Source organism: Rhinoderma darwinii, chromosome 1 (genome assembly GCF_050947455.1).
Source record: "Rhinoderma darwinii isolate aRhiDar2 chromosome 1, aRhiDar2.hap1, whole genome shotgun sequence".
In the NCBI taxonomy this organism is placed as follows: Eukaryota; Metazoa; Chordata; class Amphibia; order Anura; family Rhinodermatidae; genus Rhinoderma; species Rhinoderma darwinii.
The window spans coordinates 360840170-360863166 of record NC_134687.1 but is presented as its reverse complement, the minus strand read 5'-3'; the positions used below and the strand labels follow the sequence as shown (position 1 = coordinate 360863166).

Sequence of the window (22997 nt, the reverse complement as noted above, 5' to 3'; positions counted from 1 at the left end):
TTAGAGTCATTTCTTTTAATATTTGATACATCTCTCCCATGATAAGAAATGCAGTTTTAAACTTGTATTCAGTAACTTATTGAAAATCTAAGAAAATATAAAAAGCGCCAGTCTGTGACTGAGCCATTTTCAGAATGAAGCCAGTTTTATAATTAACACTTGTTACTTCAATGTCAAAAAGTCTAAGTAGCCTAGTATTATATTGCCATTAACCAATATAACTCAATATAACACATTACAGTAAACACAAGGGTGTACGCACCATAGGGACAGACTATGCAGCTGCTATGGAGAGAATGGGCCCATTCCAGGTTGGTTTTGCCCCTGTTTTAAGAGCTGGTGAGAAATTGTTTAGGAATGTGGCCTCCACAGGTACCGCAATGTTGGCAATGGGAAAAATGTTGAGTCCTAAATATAGGATGGGGGCACTCAGGCCATTTATTGTGAGCAGCTAGGTGTGTTATGGGGCCTAACAGCACCTGAAAGTGACCTAATTGACCCACTCACCCTCCCTTATGACAATAGATGTTGTGAATTGAATCACAGTTCCATTGTATATCAGAAGTATTCATTGATGGACTGAAAGGGAAGAAGCTCTCATAATTTAAGTGTGGTACCCGGGAATATTCCCCATGTGACAGAATAATATTCAGAAAAGATAACCAGGACTGCATAACACTGACATTTTTATTAGAATTCATCTGTAACAAATGGAACTTGTGTCAGCAAAGGACTGATTTTCAGACAGACTTCTTTCGTCACCGGTGTAACGAAGTAAGAAAATAAAAAGCACGCCTCTCATCTTGTAAAACATTTACGCGTACTACTAAGTAGAGGTAATTGTATTTTTAACAAGCCATTTTACAAGTTTATTTTTTATAACTTTTTCCAGTCTATGCATCCAAAACGAGAGCAAAGAACACAGTTTGTATTATTCTTGTAAAGACACTCCAAGCTTAAATGGCAAAGCCACAAAACATGTAAAAGGTGGGAGTCATCAAAACATTAGATATTGTTTTTGGAGTATCAGGGCAAAATATTTAATAGACATGTTAGCAAGGCCTGCCATCAAAACGGGAGCGAAGGGAGAAAAATATATCTGCACTTTTCTCAAGGCAAAACTGTTGCAATATATTGTGTTATTTACACAAATGTGAATTTCATAGCAGAATTTGTTGTGTTTTTTTTGTTTTTATTTAAAGATGGGTTCAAGTAATAACATTGGGTATAGAATCAATAGGGCAGTGCATAGTACAAAGGTTTCGAAAGTGCAATTCTCCCTAAAGGGCCATCTTTAAGTCATAGTTTTGTATTACTCATGCATTAAAAAAGACAAAAAGAAAGACAAAAAGAAAAAAAAGACAAAAATACAAAGCTAATATGAAGTTCTATACAAATCATGTTTATGTTTTTTTTCAATGTAACTAATTACAAAATTATACATAACTCTATTGATATAGGTAAATAATAGCACCGTACCAATAATGCTTAAGAAATGCATTGTCTGCCTTTGATGGATTTTGCAGATAAAGATGCCTTTTTAATAAGGTACCATATACATCGAATAACAGAAAGTGGAATGCACATCAATGATTGGAACTGAAACTACATTATATATGAGTGGAAATAAGAAAACAAATATTTATAACACAACGCTTGAAAACATTTGTTGCAGAATGCGCGACTATAAAAATATGATATGTCCGATAACAGCGATAAACACAACTTTTGTTCATTAATGTAAATACTTAACAGACAAGTTTAGAACAATTTCATGTATAAAGAATATGGTCTACATGAGAAAATAGCAAAGACACCCCAAGAAAAGCACATTCTTCTTATGTTGTTTAAATATTTTTTTAATCAGAGGTAGCCTTCCATTATTATTATTATTATTATTATTATTATTAATAATACAAAAGTGCTATGACGCAACCGTTTACAGAGTTTAAAAGTCAAAATGGCTGCCAAATAAAAATAAATGCATGTGAAAAAAAAGACCACTTCAATGTAGATGGGGTCCAGAAAATCTAGACGTCTCTATCTTTATTGTATGATTTACAATTGTTCATATGAATGGGCTGATGAAGATAAAATATATATATATGTTTTCATTAAAATTGGCAAGTAAGTTAAGCATGATTTGGCGTCAATAAAGTGCCAGCGTGTGCTGTTTAAACGGCATATGTTCGTTCAGATGCCCATTTATGTGCATCTGTTACACAGAGAGGCAGCCATTTATGAGAGCTGAAAAAAGCTTATGGGTATTCGGATTCATTAGCAAAAGGTGATACCATTGTTTACCAATACACACGCATTGTTAATGCAGCCTACGGATTTACCATGAGCTTGTGTATCACTCGTTGTGCACATTGTGTCTTTAGCAATGTCACAAGCTCTTAATGAATTTACATGCTGCTCGTGACCAAAAAAATGTCTGTCTGCACAGTGCACAGACGCATGGGTTTGCAATGGTTAAAAATGCGTCACTAGTTTACTTAACATAATATGCTTCTGTTAAAATAGAAGTGCTTGGAAGAATACTAAGCTCCTGCATAATGATATTGGTTAAAAAAATAGATGTGTATATTGAAAAAAAAAAAAGCCGTTTTAATTCTATTTTTCAGAAGTTATAGAAATAATATTATTACGGGGGAAATAGACTGGCAACGGTCAAACAGAATGTTGCTTAAAAGCATCAAATATAAGGCACTCTAAATGCAAAAGCAAGGAAAAATCAAAAGAAACTAAGCAGCATTTACAAACTGCGTGACACTACGTTATTTTTTTCTTTTAAGCAGGACAGGGTTTTTTTTTTGGCTTTGCCCTTGATTTGATTTTTTTTCTTGTATTTATGTTTTTTACATATTTTACAAATGACATACGTAATCATATACCACGTATAATAAATGATTGATGCTTGAAAACCTGTTCATACATCGTATAATACAATAGTTTCTCTCTGATATAACACTGACATTTCTTGCATGCACATATCCTGTATAATATACAAGATGGTTCATTATTGCACTAAAGTGTTAAAAATATTGAGCGGTGGCATAAAGTACATACTGTGCAAATGGAAATGTTAGTGAATATATTTGGAATTAAACCTAGGATATCACTGATGTGCATTCCTCATTTCTTTATGAATCAAAGCAAAAAATTACACATACTGGAAATGCAAACCTTCCGGTTGATGAAATGGTCTCATGGGTCTTAAATATCTTCCCACTGATTAATATCATGAAAATCATGGAAGAAAAGATAGATATGTGGGTGTGTATATCTATATATACTTCTATATATGTTTGCAGCAGCTTTATACTTTGCGACTCCCTGTTGATTCCAAACGAGATGAAAAAATAGCTTGTCTTGATGCAAAAAATATATATATATATATTAAGAATGGCAAAAAAGTGTAAATGAAATATATGAGAAAAATGATGGTATGGTTAAATGTCAGGGCAGCACAGATGTGTGCACAAATTTTCAATGTTTGACTATTTCTAATGAGAATAAGTACATATAACAGTTCTACCGCATTAAAAAAAATACAATTCTTGATCGAAAAATTAACAGTTATGCAATGTTTTATTCACTTCCTTATAAACTTTTTGTTAAAAAAAAAAGAAAAAGAAAATAAAGATTACAGTTAATAATGAAGCACAGGTCTGCAGTATCTTTACAATACTAAAAAACTAAATAAATGACTTTGATTTTCTTTAGACGCTTCCCACCCATTTGTTTCACTAACGTGTTATCGTGATCATTGATGGAGAAGCGTCGATATCGCTGCAAAGATTGCATTTGTCTTAGGAGCCAGAAGCCGACGTATTAAACATCCTGCTGTGTATTCCTAAGATTTATTGTTGAACACTCATGCAGTCTCAGACAAGATAATGGTTCTTTGTGGATTTCACATTGTTCCTTCATTGCCAGCTTATTCCTTGAGACATGTTGGTTGGTGAAATGAATCCTTCAGATGTCTCACCGGTTAGGATTTATATAATTTGCTTAGGTGAGATTATTTATTTGTGTATTCTTGGTCCATCCAGAAAAAAAATGTTTTCATTTCATTTTTTGTTGTTGTTTTTTTTTTATTCATAATTATCCAATTGCTGTAATTGGTCTTTAGCTAGGAGTTAAGAAATACTTCCCAAGCACACCTTATGGCTCAGAAGAGGCTCTCTGGATCTTGAAGGGCCTGCAGGAATTTTCCGGGATGGGCCAAATCTTCTACGTTGCATAGTGATCAAAGCTGCCCAAATATTCAAGCCCTGCTCGGTAACAGAACTGATACTGGTCCTGAAAAATCAGAAAGGAAAAATAACCTTTTAATGACCAATGCTACGTAAAACCCATACCCATGTAGTTTTTAGTTGAAAATAAAAAAAATCATCTAGCTGGTAGATGTCAAAACTAAGATCCAGCTAATCGCACAATAATGTCTACTGCGCAATTGATTCTGTCAAAAAATGGAAGCCTTTCATTTTTGACAGAGTTATGACCTATATTAGCCTTATACTAATGACTTTCTCAATGGACAACTGTGCGTGTTTTACTTTTTGGTCAAGTGGGCGTTGTACAGAGGAGTGTATGACGCTGACCAATCAGTGACCAATCAGCGTCATACACTTCTCTCCATTCATTTACACAGCACATAGCGATATAGCTTGTCGCTATGTGCAGCCACATAAACACAATATAACGTGTATATACGCAGTGTCATGAAAATGAATATACATTACCTCCAGCCAGGACGTGATATGTATTCAGAATCCTGTCACTTCGCTAATACAATCCCGACACTACAGCACAGATTACGCTTGCTGTGCTGTAGTGTCGGGATTGTATTAGCGAAGTGTCAGGATTCTGAATACACATCACGTCCTGGCTGGAGGTAATGTATATTTATTGTCAGGACACTACAGTAATGTTAGTGTTTGTGTATGTGGCTGCACATAACGATATAGTTATATCGCTATGTGTAGTATAAATGAATGGAGAGAGGTGTATGACGCTGATTGGTCACTGATTGGTCAGCGTCATACACTCCTCTGTACAACGCCCACTTGACCAAAAAGTAAAACACGCCCAGTTGTCCATTGAGAAAGACATTAGCATAAATCTAATATAGGTCATATCTCCGTCAAAAATGATAGTTTTTCTAAATAAAAAAAAACACTGCTGTAATCTACATTACAGCGCCGATCACATTTTGTACAATATAGGGAACTTATAATGTGGTGACAGAGCCTCTTTAAGGACCAGGCCTATATTGGCCTTAATGGACAAGCATTCTTTTTAGTTCTTTCCTCCCTGCAATCCAAGTGTCATAACTTTTTTATTTTTATATCTACATAGCCATATGAGGGCTTGTTTTTTGCGGGACAAGTTGTATTTTTCACTTGCGTAAATTTTGGATGTATATATTATATTGCTTAACTTTTATTAAAAAAAATTTATGTTAGGGAAGGGATTGAAAAAACCCCAGCTATTCCAGCATTGTTTTTCGTATTTCAAATTGACTCCGTTCATTATGCGGTCTAAGTAATGTCGAAGTAGCCATATGTGGGCTTGGTTTTTGCTGGATGAAATGTAGTTTTCATTCGTATAATTTTGGGGTGCATGGGACTTATTGATTAATTTTTATTTTATTTTTTGGTGGGGGGAATGGAAAAAAAAGCATTTTTGCTGTTGTTTTTGTGTCTTTTTTTTGTACGGCTTTCAACCGGTGGTTGAACTTTATTATTCAGGTCGTTAAGATTGTGGCGATACCATATATGTTTATTTTTTTGTTTTTTTTACACTTCTAGTAAATAAAACCACTTATGGGAAAAAGTTTATAATTTCATTTTTACTGTAATCTTTTTTTGTATTTTTTAATGAACTCTAACAGTTTTCATTTTTTTTTCTGTGTCCCACTAGGGGACTTCACTTTGCAATTTTCTGATCGCAGATATAATACTCAGCATACCAAAGAATTATTGCCTGTCAGTGTAAAACAGGAAATCTATTAGGCCATACCTCTGGCACGGCCTAGTAGGCATATAACCAGGGCAGGACTGGGGGCTTTTGTTAGGCCCCCGGCTGCCATGGCGACCTGTTGGCGGTCAGCAATCGCATTCGCGGTCAGCTCCCTCCCTCTGTGAAACCACTTAAATGCCGCGGTCGCTATTGATGGCGGCATTTAAAGGGTTAAATGGCAGAAACTGAAGGTTTCTCCAATCCTAACCGTTGCAGCAGGATCCCGGCTGCCATTCCAGCCGGGCTCCCGCGGTGATCGTGCGGGCACAGCTTCTGTGCCAGGACCATCTCAATCAGGTACCGGCAGAATGCCTTTATATGACGTGTATGTACGTGATTCTGCGCCAAGGGGTTATTATAAAAATAAGTTCTAAAATAAATAAATGTTTAAATATTATTTATTTCAGTTACTTATATAGCGCCAACATATTTATATTCCTCTTTTTTACTGTCCCCATTGGAGCTCACAACCTAAATTCACTATTGGTATGTTTTTGGAGTGTGGGAGGAAACCAGAGTACCCAGAGGAAATCCACACAAACACATGGAGAAGATACAAACTCCATGCAGATATTGTCCTTGGTTGGATTTGAACCCAGGACCCCAGTGCTGCAAGGCAACAGTGCTAACCACTGAGTCACCATGCTGCTATTGTTTTAAAAACAATATTCATTCCTTGTCGTTTAGAACTTCTGTATATGAAATAAACAGAATACACGGTTTATGAACATGGTGTTCACTTACAATTATCAACATATCTCAAATAATTATCACTGAACAAACCCTGGACATATGTTAGGATTACAATAGTAATTGGGTACAATTTTATGTGATGGATTTCAGAGATGTGGCAAGCTCAAAATGATCACTTCAACATATTTATGGGTAAAGCTAAACACATATGGTGACTTCTTTTAAAGAGGTTACAGTTCAATATGTTTTAGGTATAGACTTAGTAACAAAAAGGTATTCTAGACCTTCATGAGTAATTGCTTGTAGTGTGTGCTATTTGGGAGTCTACTATATTAAAAGACATATCAGATGCTACTGCTATTTTATCTAAGGGCAAAATCCGCAATATATTTTTAACGTATAACAAACTCTGCCAATTTAATGTAACTGTTTTTTTTGGGTTTAAATTGAACTGCCATTGTACGTTTGTACTGAAGTAGAAATTACATTATTGAATTAATTTCCGTCTCCATGCCCAAATTAATAATGGGCAACTAAGAATTTACTTTGTTTACTTTACTTTAATATTGTATACACTTTAACATAACGCCTCCACTATAAGGGTATGTTCACACGGCTTATTTTTGGCCATTTCTTGGGCCGTAACCGGCCGAAAAACGTGTAAAAAATCGGAAGCAGAACGCCTCCAAACATCTGCCCATTGATTTAAATAGGAAAAACAGCAATCTGTTCTGACGGGGCGTTTTTTTACGTGGCCGTTTTGAAAAATGGCCTCGTAGAAAAACGCCCACGAAAAAGAAGTGCATGTAACTTCTTGAGCCGTTTTTGAAGCCGTTTTTCATTGACTCTATAGAAAAACAGCTCCAAAAACGGCTGTAAAAAATGCAGCGAAAAACAGCTCTTGAAAACAGCTCCGTATTTTTAAGACGTTTTTTGCTAAGTGTGTGAACATATCCTTAGGCTAGGTTCAAACGCTTACTAAAAAACGTCCGAAAATAAGCCATGTGAACATACCCTAACTATTCCTATAATCAGACACATCTACAATGATTCCACGAGGGCCATTACTATTGACTACTGGACAACTTGTTAATAATTCCACTCACCTCTGTCTGTACCATAGCAGGCCGTTGTGTTCTCAACATTTTGACAGTCTGGAAGATATCTACAACACCCTCATATCTCATTCTTTCCAAAACAATACTTAACGTAATGAACACTCCAGTTCTTCCAACTCCAGCACTGTTATAAAAAGAGAAGAATGATAACAGAGTTAGATGAAATCCAGCATTTTATAAAATTTTCTTAGATATCAATTTCCAGGTCCACGTATATGCTAATGACAAATTCACGAGACTTAGTAAACACAGCAAAGGAAAGTGAAAACTGAAACGCTATGTGCGAATGAGTGGTCTTAATGTAAGTTCGGATCCATTTTAGAGTAATAAAACTGTAAGCCTCGTTTTTTTCTGTCTTCAAATGTGAAGAAATCTGTGTGTAGCGTGGTACCCCTAATGTGCAAACCACATGCATTACATTTTATTCATGCATATTAATTATGCACCTGTTATTTAGAGAAAAATTCAGCATTTTGCTGTGTTGATAGATTTGAAAGAAAGGCTTTGAAATATATTAGGTGTGACTACTTATTCTTTTGTACAGTAAATGCCGTCAACTGCTAAGGTTCTGCATAATGTGTGCGTTGTTATGCAAGGCATTTTTTTGGATGGAAGTACCCATGGCCTAATATTAATTGATTAGCAAAAAATGAGCTTGCAACATGATTATACATAAATATAGTGACTATGTATATTAAATCTTGAGAGCAAACGTTATGTATAGATGAGATGTTGTTGATACACAGCTCTTGTACATAACCATAATATTATCTGAAACACTTACACGAAGCTGCAAAAAATAGACCAGGGTCAAAGGGAAAAGCAGATAATTGTAAAGTAAGATCAAAAACAAACTTCATTGCATCAAACATATTGAATGAAAATGGGTAATTTACCTGCAGTGGACAGATATTGGGCCATCCTGTCCAAATTGTTCTTTTGTTTTATGTACTTGTCCAATGAAGTCAATAAATCCTTCTCCAGACTTTGGCACCCCTTGTTCTGGCCAGTCAGTAAATTGAAACTGTCTTACTGTCCGTGATTGGCCATCCTGTATAGACATATAGTAAAGCATGTTAAATAAAATGCAAGTCAATATCTGAAAAAATTAGGTACAAAACTGAACGGTGCGCAGTCATCTGTCAGAACTAATCCAAAGGGTTTTGACTTAAGTATTGTATTGCCAGTATATAACACTTAACCATTTTTCCCTATATAATTATGTCAGAATTTCCTCGACCATTCAGCTAAATTAACCCCCAGAATAGATGACAAGCATAGCATTCTTTTTATAATAATTTTTCATTATTATTAAGTATTACATATTATACACAGTCAAGTCACATTATTATGATCACCTCCTACTTTCGACGTCGGCAGCGCATTGAAGGAAGTGATGTGTCGTGGGCTGGCATGGTGGTTATATAAGGTGTGCGTTAGCCTGTCTGAACACATATCACTCGTTGTTGCCATGGGTAAAAGTGACGATTTATCAGAGTTACAAAAAGGGATGATTATTGGCTTTCAGGCCAAGGGTGGCAGTATTTCTCAAACAGCTCAGTTTGTGAACTGCTTGCGTGCTGCTGTGGAGAAACTGTATCGTGAGTGGGCAATTGGCACCATTGGGAATAACCGACGTAGAAACTGCAGAGCACCACGTGCCATTGACGTGAGAGGTGAACGTTGGCTATGAAGGTGCGCAAGGGCCGAACGACACACTACTGTGGAACAGCTCACCGTGAAAATCAACCAGGGGGCTACCAGTGTGTCTAAAACAACAGTTCAGCGAACCCTACTGCATATGGGGCTCCAAAGCAGAGGAATGGTCACTGCTCCTATGCTAACAAAGGTGCATTAGAAAAAAAGGCTTTAATTTGCACGGCAGTATCGGAATTGGTCCACCGATGATTGGCAAAGGGTTGCCTTCTCCGATGAGTCATGTTTTCTGCTTCATTGAACGGATGGACGTTGGCGTGTCAGGCGAGAAACATCAGAGAACAAATGCCCTGAAACCATTGTTGGAAGAACGCAAGCTGGTGCCGGCAGCATTATGGTCTGGGGAATTTTTTCATGGCATTCTCTGGGCCAACTCATCCATGTGGAAGGCACTCTGAACCGATTTGGGTATGAATCCATTGTTGCAGATCACGTCAAACCCATACATGCTGTTTGTCTTCCCTGGGGCAGATGGAATGTTCCAACAAGACAAAGCGACATGTCACACGGCTAGAAATGTCCGACAGTGGTTGGAAGAGCACGATCAAGACTTCCAATCTAGAACCCAATTGAGCATCTGTGTGACCACCAAGATCGTCTTGTTCGCTCTATGGATCCCCCCCACGCACCCTCCAGCAAATGTGGGATGCACTGCAGTCAGCAAGGCTCGACATACCTGAGACAGCCTACCAGCACCTTATTGAGTCACTCCTATCTAGCTGCTTTCCGTGTTGCGCAGGGCGGTTACTCTGGATATTAGCTGGTGATCATAATAATGTGACCTGACGGTGTATATATTTTGCATCCTCGTGTTACATTGAGACATAGATATGTACGTAATTTCCTTACATTACATCCTCACCTCCGTTCTTGTGTTTATTGGAATTTGAAGCACTTATGGTTCCTTGTTTTGTGGACGAATTATTATTATTTTTTTTATACAATACGAGTACATTGTAACATATAAGATAGAAATGAACAGCAACAAAAAACCCTAGCCTGTAAATTGTAGATTTATCCTTCAAGCTCCTCCTTCTAATGGTTAACTGTAGAAACCAATGTGCAATGTACACAGAGTGGAATACGTGAATATTAAATCAATAAATTGTCTTTATAAGAATGTCCTCTGCTTACAGTAAGGACAAAACTGGCAAGAATCATGCAGGTAAAAGGGATTACAGGAATAGCTACATTAACTTTAAATTGCTTGGAAATTAAAGAAAAGTCTCATGTCAATTCTGACTGGAAGGTGGACCACATTATCTGAGGAGTGACAGACATGGTCTTATATTATTTACAGTGTCTGCCAATGACAAAAATGATTGTGAAGACTAAGCTCACATCAATAATCTACCTATTATTGACATTGATATTGCTCTTAAAGATATTATGTCACAGAAATATTTTTATATATTTTTCTATCTTAACGCCCTTCTAATGTAGTATTCGACAGCAAGCAATCCTAGCATCAAATAATATTTACAAGATGAGTCTTTGAAAGGCAAATTTTGTTATTTTTAATAAAAATGCATATCAGTGTGTTTTGTGTAACTTTGTAAATACTTTTTATTACAATTTTTTTTTTTAAATTTAGATACAGCTGCTCTGCATTCTCTATACAGAGCAGCTGTATCTAGCACTATTCACTGAATTCGTTAGTCCTGCGGACTTGACAGCTTTAGTGACAGCGGGTCCTGCACGTCTGTGACACCCAGGATTCACATTTCACATCTAAGTTATGAACTTAGATGTAATAGATTACAGGTGGATCCAGTGTGTCAGAGGACTCGTCAACACTGAATCCGACAGGTCCGCAAAACTGACGGATTCAGTGAATAGTGCAAGATACAGCTGCTCTTATAGAGAATACAGAGCGGCTGTATCTAAAAAAGTTAAAATAATTTTTAATAAAAAGTATTTACAAAGTTCCAGAAAACACACTGATACACATTTTTATTTTTTTGTAAAATGTTTGCCTTTCAAAGGTTTACATAGCCTTTAAATTAGCACTATATAAAGTCAATTCACCAATGTTTGCAAGTATGTGGCTCCATTTTCCAAACCCAATACTGTCTTGTTGACCTAAACACCAGGAGAGCAGTTATTTAACAGTAGAATGGATAAACACCCCCTACCATTCCAAGCTACTCTCCTTGGAGCCATGAAGAAGAAGGTTAAATGCAGCACCACTCAGAAATACATAATTATAGAACCATAAAAAATGCATTATCATCAATGTATAATTACCGAGCTCTTTAATGACAAGTTTTGAAGTACCATTTTTAGTAGCATGTAACCAATGTGGCAACATCTAAATATTCTTTCTTTAGAAAATGTGTATTTTATGTGCATACAACATCTTACATATATATGAATGTTCCCTCTCTGTAAAACTGCAAGTAAAAAGGGAAATAAAGTCCCTTCTGAGGTATGATACTTTTTTTCCCCTACATTCTGCATTCCATCCTCTAGTGCAAGTATACCACATAAGTCAAATATTGTTTGGTTTAGAAAAAAATGTGTTTTCAAATACCCTATGAGGGTATTGTGGTTAAATAGAAGGAAGTTCCTCATTAGAGACCTCCATTAATAACCAGAGCAACTACAAATAGCAACTCTCTCTCTGAAGGACTCAACTTGTCTGTGCATTCCAAAGACAGCCCAGTGATTTAAATGAGCACCATGCAATGCTTAATTTCTCCTGTGGTGGAACTGCTGTGAAATTCAACACTTGCTGCCAGGTTCCACCCAGATTACAGCTGATAGCACCCTGGACAAAAGTTTTGAGACTGACACAAATTTTGGTTTTCACAAAGTTTGCTGCTTCAGTTTTTATAGTGACAATTTGCATTAGCTCTAGATTGTTATGAAGAGTAATCAGATAAATTAACTTAATCACAAAAAAAAAAATTTCTACTGCATTTCAGCCCTGCCACTAAATGACCTGCTAACATCATTTCAGTGATCTTCTCGTTAGCCCAGGAGAAAGTGTTAACAAGGACAAGGCAGCTGATATCACTCTGTCATGCTGATTGAATTATAAGAGCAGACTGGTTGCTTTAAAAGGGGGATGGTGCTTGAAATCATTGTCTTCGTCTGTTAACCATGGTTACCTCCAAGGAAACACGTGCAGTCATCATTGTTTTGCATTGAAAGGGCTTTACAGGCAAGGACATTGCTGCTTTTAAGATTGACCCTAACTCAACCAAAAAAAAGTCCCACAAGTGCCAGGACCGTTTTGAAAAGAGGATTCAGCTATGGGATTGGTTGAACACCAGTGCAGAGCTTGCTCAGGAATTGCAGCAGGCAGGTGTCAGTGCATCTGCACAAAAAGTGAGGCGAAGGCTTTTGTAGGCTGGCTTGGTGTCAAGAAGGGCAGCAAAGAAAAACATCAAGGACAGACTGACATTCTGCAGGAAGTACAGGGATTGGACTGCAGAGGACCTGGGAAAAGTTATTTTCTGTGGTGAAACCCCCTTCAGACTGTTTGGGACATCTGGAAGAATGATTGACAGGAGAAAAAAAGGTGAGCGCTACCATGAGTCCTGTGTCAGGCCAACAGTAAAGCATCCTGAGTTGCTTTTCATCCAAGGGAGTGGGCTCACTCACAATTTTGCATAAGAACACTTTCAAGTATAAAGAATAGTATCTAAACATCCTCAAGAGCAACTTCTCCCAACGATCCAGGAGCAATTTGGTGATGAACAATACTTTTTCCAGCATGATGGAGAACCATGTCACAAGGAAAAAGAGATAACTAAGTGGTTCGGTGAACAAAATATTACAATTTTGGGTCCATGGCCAGGAAACTCCCCAGATCTCAATTCCATTGAGAGCCTGTGGTCAATCCTCAAAAAGTAGGTGGACAAACAAAAACAAAATAAATTGTGATAAACTCCAAGCACTGATTAGGGAAGAATGGGTTGCCATCAGTCAGGATTTGGCCCAGAAGCTGATATCCAGCATGCCGGGGGGGGGGGGGGGATTTCAGAAGTCTTGAAAAAGAAGGGTCAACACTGTAAATATTGAATCTTTGCATAAACAATGTATTTGGCAATAAAAGTTTAAAAACTTATAAAATGTTTATAATACTTTAGTATACCATAGAAATATCTGACTAAAAAAATCTAAAAACAATGAGGCAGAAAACTTTATGAAAACCAAAATTTGTGTCAGTCTCAAAACTTTTGGCCGGGACTGTAGAAGTTATACAGGCATTTACAAAATGTAACACTTCAATTCTAATTTTCATTTTTTATATAAAGAGCAGTATTTTAAGGCAGAAATATAATTAACTGCTATTCACTATAAATCTCATCGAGTCTGTTGTCTGGAACATAATGGGGCAGATTTAGTATAGTTTTATGCGCATCAGTTCTGGCGTTTCGTGCACCTATTTTCTTGGCGCATATGTTGTTGGCTAAATTTATGAATGCGTCTGCCAGAAAGAACATTGATTTGTGACATGCTCGCCACGTTTGGTTGCGTAATTAAAATATGGCCGTGGAATTCTCATTTTGTGGCACAAAATACTGGTCTAAAGTATTCCACCCAATAGGTGGTGTAAAGAAGAGAAAGAGTCTAACATCAGGCAAAACGCGCAAAATCTATTAAACATCAGGCGTGTCATTGAAAAATTTGGTGCATCTTCAGCCTTACACTCTAGCTTTAGGCCAGGGGTGGGGAACCTTTTTTCTGCCAAGGGCTATTTGGATATTTATAACATCATTCGCGGGCCATACAAAATTATCAACTTAAAAATTAGCCTGCTATATTTGGTCAAACATTTAACGAACTCACCGCTAATGTGATGGAACTGCTTCTCTTTGGTGAGGCGTGTGATGTTAGCCGGTATTGATGATGTTGCTACTGCGTCGGTCAGTCTGGAGCGCAGTCGACTCTTTGCAATTGTAAGTTTTGAAAAGAACTCGCAGCAGTAAGTTGTTCCGACTTACTTAAAGGGGTTTTCCCACGAGGGACATTTATGACATATCCACTGGATGTCATAAATGTCAGATATTTGCGGGTCCCACCTCTGGGACCCACACTTATGTCTAGAACGGGACCTCCTAAACCCCGTTCTACCTCTCTGTGTTCCGGCTGATTTCCAACCATGAAGAAGAAAACAGCGTAGCTCGCTGAGCTGCGCTGTTTCCATAACTCCCATAGTAGTGAATGTCAGGTACGGAAGCAGCATAGCATGTTTCTGTAACTACTAATCAGTTCTATGGGACTTACGGAAACAGTGTAGCTCAGCAAGCTACGCTGTTTTCTTCTTTATGGTCGGAAATCACAAGCTTCAGCCACAACACAAAGAGGTAGAACGGTGTTTAGGGGCCCCGTTCTAGTGATAGATCTGGGACACAGAGGTGGCACCCTTTATCTATCGTATATTTATTACATATCCTGGGGATAGATCATAAATGTCCTTGATGAAAAAAAGCTCCTTTAAATCACTTGGACCTCACTTTGAGTAAGTAGGGCGGGCGGATGGAGCCAAGGAGGGAATGACACGGCAACAGTGGCGGTCATAGTAAGGTCGGCACGTGCTGTCATGGGAGTGGACCAATCCAGTCACCTGACCTCACGTCACTGACTTGAGATAAGGTGACTGGACTGTGTTGGCCCGGGAGTGGACCAGTCCGGTCACCTGACCTCACGTCACTGACTCAGTTTAGGTGACCGGACTGGTCCACTCTTGGGCTGGCATGCACCGACCTCACTCAGACCGCCACTGCCGCCGCCATTCTTGTCTCCGTCCGCCCTTCTCCTGCTCCTAAATGTGAGTGAGCAGGGCAGACTCACTGCGGCAGCGGCGGTCAGAGTGAGGTCGGGCCAGACTAAATGATCCTACGGGCCTTATACGGCCCGCGGGCCAGACGTTCCCCACCCCTACTTTAGGCTATCTATCTTTAAGCCATTATTAATAAATCTGCCCCAATCTCTGCACCGTTATGTACATGTGAGTTAAAAATCAGAACATTTATACAAATAAATATATACTAATCATATAAATCACATTATTAATGCCTAGTTGGTGGGAAACTACAGTCAAAGTACAAGATGAAAGTTTTATTTTTGTTAATAATCAGTATTTAGAAATCTAGTCCGGTTAAATAGTAAAAACGACGACTTTGCAGAAGATTACACTAATGTAATTCAGAGGACAATAGGGCATAGATATACAAAAAAAAAAACACAAAAACAGGCCATACTTACTAAATGGTCAGGTTAATACCAGTTCTCAACGGGACGCAGACAAGCCACAAATGCTACAGAGAGGAAGAGTGCTCAGGTTCAATATACTAGAGATATCCACTCCCACTATTCTTGAGGGGAGTAGCTGCGTAGTGTTATCACTACGCACAACCAAAGCTTAAAAAAAAAATGTGGCGGTCGCACGGCATAGCGTATCTTGCCAGATCACAGCCTATTAGTCACGCTCATACTATTAGATGCTGCACGCCATGCCAGACACTGGCACACTATGTTACAAAAACATTATGAGACCTGGCTGCATCCTGAAAAAAGTGTCCATGATAAAGATGAGGTATTCATTTTGGCCAAAATACGCAAGTTCGCAACTCACATCAAGGGTCGTTAATACCTTGCAAGTCCCGACAATTTAAATTTTCGTTCCCTACATTAAAGCAATTCATAGAAAAATGGGACATACATATACTCAAAAATAGTAAGTACAGTATGGCCTGTTTTTTTGAGTATATGTTAGTCCCATTTTTCTGTGAATTGCTTTAATGTAGGGAACGAAAAGTTCTAGTGTAGGGACTAGCAGGACGTTGAGGACCCTTAACGCCGGTTGCGAGCTTGCGTATTTTGGCCAAAATATCAACTAATACCTCATGTTTATCATGCATTTTTTCAGGATGCAGCCAGGCCTCGTAATGTTGGGGGAGAATAGTGTGCCAATGTCTGGTGTGGCGTGCAGTGCAGCCCGCCTGATCTAATAATATGGGCGTGACTAATCGGCTGCAATCCTGCAAGATATATTTTGCCTTGTGTCCAGCACATTTTTTGAAGCTTTAGTTGTGTGCAGTGATAAGACTGAGCAGCCACTCCCCTCAAGACTAGTGGGAGTGGATATCACTAGCATATTGTACCTGAGCACTCTCCCTCTATGTAGCATTTGTGGCTTGTCTGCCTCCTGTTGAGAACTGGTGTTAACCTGCCCATATAGTAAGTATGGCCTGTTTTTGTGGTTTTTTTTTTTGTATATCTATGTCCCATTGTCTTCTGAATTGCATTAGTGTAATCTTCTGCAAAGTCGCCGTTTTTAATATTTAAACGGACTAGACTTCCAAATACTGATTATTAAGATTACGCTAGTAAGTCTTAAATAATATAGTGCAAGCTGCCTAATATATCTAGTTAACGGTGACTAGCAGTAAAAAAAAAAAGATTACATACTTAGGCCCCATGCACACGACCGTAAAAAAATCTCTGTCATTTCTGACCGTAATACGGTCCGCAGTTACGGACCCACCCGGTTCTATTGGCCGCGGACACCTTTCCGTATCGCTACGGATAGGTGTCCGTGCCGTAGAACCGTGCCTGAAATTATGGAGCATGTCCTACTTTTCGTTTTTCTACGGGCAGTGTGCCCATACTTAGTATGGGAGCACGGCCCAAAAACACGGGCCGTGATTACAGGCACGGCCGTGTGTATGAGACCTTAAATAGTGAGTCAAAAGTAAGAAACCACCCAATGTGTATTACTACCACATATCCCACCTTACCCTTTTATCTGAAAGCTGGCATCCTGAATACAACTTAGTAGTAGTAGTATGTTAAGATATCTGAATAGTTTCCTATTTTTAACCCTGTATAACACCTACTGCAAGATTATAGCGCACAAAATCCATTTACTAAGAAAATGACACCAAAGTTGACTAACAAAGACTGCCATGCTTCCGCAAATGTATATTCCAGATGACTATCGGCTACAATGATTCTAAAGTCAAATCAACTGAAGTGTTTAAAAAAATGTATGGATCTATTTGTCATTTGTAATAACATTACCAACCTTATCAGGTTTATTTGCTCTCCGTATATATATATATATATAAAATGCATGGCAAAAAATGTATGGGCACATAAAAACAATAAAAAACTTCTATTTTCTAGATGCAATACAAGATACAGCAAAATAGAATTTAAAACATAAAAATCATTAAGAAAAAATGAGGCGTCCCTGCATGCTTGTCAAGTATTTGTGCAATGCTACATGGAACGTTGGGATTTCAATGCACTGGAAAATCTTATCCTATTGTAAGGTCTGTTAATACTTTAGGTATAAAAATGGATATAATGTTCTAAGTTTATAGAATATGGCAATCTTGTAACATTTAATAGTAGACAGATTGGATGTTGGACTAGATCCCATGGCTGTAAATAAAATGTTGCTGGCGGAAAAATCAACTGAGCAAGTTACTCAGTATGATAAATCTGAAATTCCTGGACAATGAGGAAAACTTGGACTGTTAATGGAGTACCGCGTACCCCAGCCAGAACAACATAACAATTCTTATGAGAATGAAGCATGACAAGGGCAGAGCCAGAATCAGAATCATAATGTGTAAGGCTTCATCGTATTTTCAGTACATAGCAGAATTTAATCATAGAGTGTTCACGCTGGACGTTCCCACGGTATACAAAACGCTCATCAGATCCTACAACAATAATGGGTTTTCCTGTTTTATGTAAATGAAACGTATTCATTGTACAATAAAAAGTTAAACCAAATTATAAAATACAATGTATTTTTTCCCTCCCCATTTGCAAAATCTCTGCCTGCTGTCAGTGAATGCAAATATTTTGGCCATGTTCATAAGCATCCTGGCAGCAATGGATGTGAATAGGGTATTTTATGCCCCATTCACATGCTCCGGAAAAAGTCTAGGCAGAACAATGACCACGCCACAAAATTTGAAAAAATTGTCAGCATGTTCATTATTAATGCGGATTCCGCACTGAAAAGCCAGGGATTATCTACATTATCTTCCGAAAGTGATATCTAAGGAAGCTCCGAGCTACTGTAGATTTACGCTATGATTTCCGGCCAGCTTCTGGCATAAATTATAGTAAATTTGTAGGGCTGAGGTGGGCCTGTCCCTTTTTGTTTTTTAATAAGTGCTGGACACAGCGTAAAATTGAAAAAAGTTGCAAATGTTAGCGCTAAACACCTATGCGCCTAATTTTGCCACTTTTTCCATCACTAGAGTGGCGCAAATTGCATAATAAATGACAGCCAGAGTATAATAGAAAGTGATAAAACATAATTATACATAGAATAATACGTATTTGCATAAAACCTCTATAAATTTAAGAAAAGGCTTAAAATATTTAGACCTGCATTATAACTTTCACTACATCCTAGTGACTGACACACTAACTTGACAGGGCTATGTTATATGAATTGTAAAATTCAGCAAGTTAAAATGTTTTCCAACTTACTATTGTAATACAATAAATCTGGTTCCTAATTACACTAATAGAGTAATCAAACAGTATTTATCTTTATAAAATAGCTGAAAAATATCTTACCCGAGCATCTGTCACTTTAAATTCCCGTAGGATATACTGTGGCATGTTATATTCTGCCATTGGATCCACTACAAAGTACTGATATCTGGCAGACCGTTCGGCAGGCCAATACTGATGACACTTTTCCTGATAAAAAACAAAACAAATAAAAAAACATAATAATTGTATATTTACCCCTTAATACCGAAGGTATTTCAAACCTTAATGACCGAGCATATTTTTACGTTTTTTCATCGTCGCATTCAAAGAGCTATAACTTTTTTATTTTTCCGTCGACATAGCTGTATAAGGACTTTTGTTTTGCGGGACAAGTTGTATTTTTTAATACCACCATTTTGGGGTACATATAATTTATTGATTAACTTTTTATTGACTTTTTTGGTGGAGTAGAGTAAAAAAAAACTGAAATTTCACCATTCTTTTTTGCGTCTTAAATTTACATTGTTTACCGTGTGGTATGAATAACATAATAACTTTATTCAGCGGGTAATTACGATTACGGCAATACCATATTTATATCGGTTTTTTATGTTTTACTACTGTTACACTTTTTTTTCAAAACTATTTGTTTTTGTGTTTCCATATTTTAAGAGCCATAACTTAATTTTTCCGCCGATGCAGCTGAATGAGGGCTTGTTTTTTGCAGGACGACTAGTAGTTTTTATTGTTATAATTTTGGAGTACATGCGATTTATTGATCACTTTTTATCAAATCTTTTTGAAGGCAGGATGAACAGAAAATAGCAATTCTGGCATTGTTTTTTATTTGATTTTTTTACGGCGTTCACCGTGCGGGTTAAAGAATGAAATTATTTCATAGTTGGGGTTGTTATGGATGCGACGATGCCAAATATGTGTAATTATTTACTTTTTTTTATTAAAAAAAAGTATTTTGTAAGGGGAAAAAGTGTGTTTTTAATTTTTTTTTATTTGGGACTTTTTATTTATTTATTTCAAACTTTATTAAACCTTTGTAACTTTTATTTTAGTCTCACTAGGGCACTTCACTGTGCGATCTTTTGATCACTTTTATAATACACTGCAATACTCCCGTAATGCATTGTATTATTGCCTGTCAGTGTAAAACTAACAGGAATCTGTTAGGCCATGTCTCTAGCATGGCCTAACATGCAATCTCTCGAGGCAGACCTGGGGGCCTTTATTAGGTCCCCGACTGCCATAGAAACCATTGACACCCTGCGATTGCATCACAGGATGCCAGTGGGGTGAGAGAGGGAGCCCCCTCCCTCCAAAACCACTTAGATGTGGCGCTCGTTATTGAGCGCCACATCTGAGGGGTTAAATATGATCGGAGACCACTGCTAGATTGTTGATCTGAAGCCCGAGGCTGTTAGCAACAGCATGGGCTTCAGGAGATCTCTGCCCAGTGCGGGAAAAGAACTTCTCAAGCGCCGCCGTAAAAAGGCGGCACTTGAGAAGAACTACCCTGAACGGCCGCCGTAAAAAGGCTATATGGCGATCGTTAAGAGGTTAGACCCCTGAAAAGCCTAGTACTTTATTTGGCACATTTTTTTCTTACCCTTTAGTATGGAGCCGTACATCCGTGCACTGCTGTACAGGCTTTGTCATATTCCATGTGTACAAAGCAATGCATGAAATTAGAGGTATCGGGAGGTACAGTAGAAGGCTCAGACACCCCTATGGAAGCCCTATTATGGCCCCATAAATAATATAGCCATAATACGGCATTGTGCATGAGCCCTTAAATAAGTCCTTTGTAGCTTATAAATCTATTACCATTAACTTATAAATCTATTACCATTAACTAATAAAGGTAAAGACACATACAGTAGTAGCAGTTGTAATTGCAGCTAAAGATTTTCCATAATGGCCTTCCACTTCCATCACTAGGATGCACAACATTTGCCTAGGTCCCTGTTAATCGCTATTTATACTTCTACATAAAACATTACTTCAATAAAGAAGACAAATCACAAGAAAACTAGATACTCACTCTACCCATTTCTCTAAGTTTTGTTAACATAACCACAATTGTTGAGTTATGTTCCCATAGCATCCTCCAGAAGTCTTCTGTCGTCTCTGCCAAGGGACCTTGAGTTGCTATATAGGCTTTTTGCTGTCTGTTTAAAAAAACAAAGATACTGATGTTAGAACTAAGTTAAATAAGCAACATATATTAAATGTTTGGTGTAACAATTGAATATATGCATATTCAAGAGAATACTTCTAGTAACTAAGTATAGAACATAGGCCAGTACAAAAAGTTGAACATTCAATGTTAAAAAGGGGTTTTATATAAAAACTGACTAAGGCCTCATTCACATGGCAGTATTTAGGTCAGTATTTGCATTAGTATTGGTAAGCCAAATCAGGAGTGGGTCTAAAACACGGTAGAGTTACAAATCTTACTGTTCTATGTTTTCTCTGTGTAGGTTCCACTCCTGGTTGTGACTTAGGCTACTTTCATACTGCTGTGATATGGATGCATTTTAGGGTCTGTATTAATGTCGCAATATCCTCTGCCCCCCCCCCACTCCTCTCTCATGTGGATCTACTGAAACAAACTTAGATCATCATTGGGTTCTATAGTGACTTAAGTTTCAGTAGAACCTCGAAAGGTCTGGGTATTGCAAGTCTGTTCACCAGGACGAATAAAAAAGAGGAGTGGGAGACAGGGATGTGGGTCAAAAGTAGAGACTGTGCCATCAAAAGAGGCAGGTTGCAAAATAGTAACATGCTCCAATATACATGTAAGTAGTGTGAAGGATTCATACATAAAATGGATACGATAAGTGGATGATGTCTTGAACAGAAAGAAAAGAGAACATTTCACCATCACAGCCATGAGAATGTTTCTGTGGTCATATTTGTATATTTGTACATTTAATTTATTTACATCTAGCCGCAATGTAAAAAAAATCTAGAATGTTTAAAATGGGAATCAGGCGGTGAATGAATGGAGAGATTCTGTTCTACGGGCGTTGCGGAAACAGCAGAGCAAGCGTACTCAGCTGTTTTCATAGCTCCCATATAAGTAAATAGAGAGCGAGCCACCACAGTATGGCCACCTCTTCATTCATTATTCGCCTGGACGCAGCGGCTGCCTGGATACAGCCGCCTGGATATGGCATAAATGTCATAGAGGGGAATAACCCTTTATGCAAGGTGTTACTATCTATATAATTCTATGTGTAGACTGCATTATGATAGAATATGCATATTTGGGTCTGAGAAGCAAAACTAGAAACAATCCATCAACAAGAGCGTTTCTGGAAACACAAGATGTTTCTGGAAAAAAAATACTTTTTTTTGAATGTGCTGCCCTCAGCACCACTGCAGGGTTACTGCTTGAAGTTGGAGTAAGATAGAATGATATGTTGGGAATCACTCCACAGTGTTACACTAGAACTATGGCAAATGCCTCTTATGTCTAATCTAGATAAATACTACAAATAAAAAAGCCAAGGCCACATGCAAACAAGACCTTGGCTTAAGGGGCTTCCTGGTGGGGTATCAAACTGTATAATTGCTTGAATTCTTAATAAATTGTAGGTATTGCAGCAATATTACATTATTTACATACTAGACAAAAAGTGCTAATGCTGTAATATTGATAAGAATCAACGGGAGCTGGATCTATAGAAGCTTTTGAAAGAAAACAGATAGAGAGTAGAACAAAATACAAAAATAGCTGCCTTTAAACTTAAAGAGGCGTTTTCAGCCCTAGGGCATGCTGCCATTTTGGAAAAGTTATTAACACAAAATCTGAACAAAATACAGAGCAATATTTATAGCAAATGCACATATAAATTATTTTTTCACTTTATTACATTGTTAAAACAATGATTTATATGAATGTGCTCATTATCCTTTACAGGCTGTAATGGGAGTTCTATT

At 37.7% G+C, this 22997-nt stretch overlaps 1 protein-coding gene across 50 annotated transcripts in view; it reads right to left on the bottom strand.

The window, feature by feature from the left end:
- Nucleotides 1-669: 669 nt before the first annotated feature.
- Nucleotides 670-22997, bottom strand: part of PTPRD (protein tyrosine phosphatase receptor type D) — a 1823241-nt gene continuing 1800913 nt past the window's right edge. For all 50 annotated transcript variants that reach the window (XM_075826835.1, XM_075826978.1, XM_075827034.1 and 47 more), the window contains 5 exons: nucleotides 21094-21220; nucleotides 19119-19244; nucleotides 8738-8892; nucleotides 7830-7965; nucleotides 670-4308 (listed from right to left, as the gene is read on the bottom strand). In XM_075826835.1, coding sequence (XP_075682950.1) covers nucleotides 4240-4308; nucleotides 7830-7965; nucleotides 8738-8892; nucleotides 19119-19244; nucleotides 21094-21220 — 613 coding nt within the window. In that variant the 3' untranslated portion in view covers nucleotides 670-4239. The remainder of the gene's footprint in view (nucleotides 4309-7829; nucleotides 7966-8737; nucleotides 8893-19118; nucleotides 19245-21093; nucleotides 21221-22997) is intronic.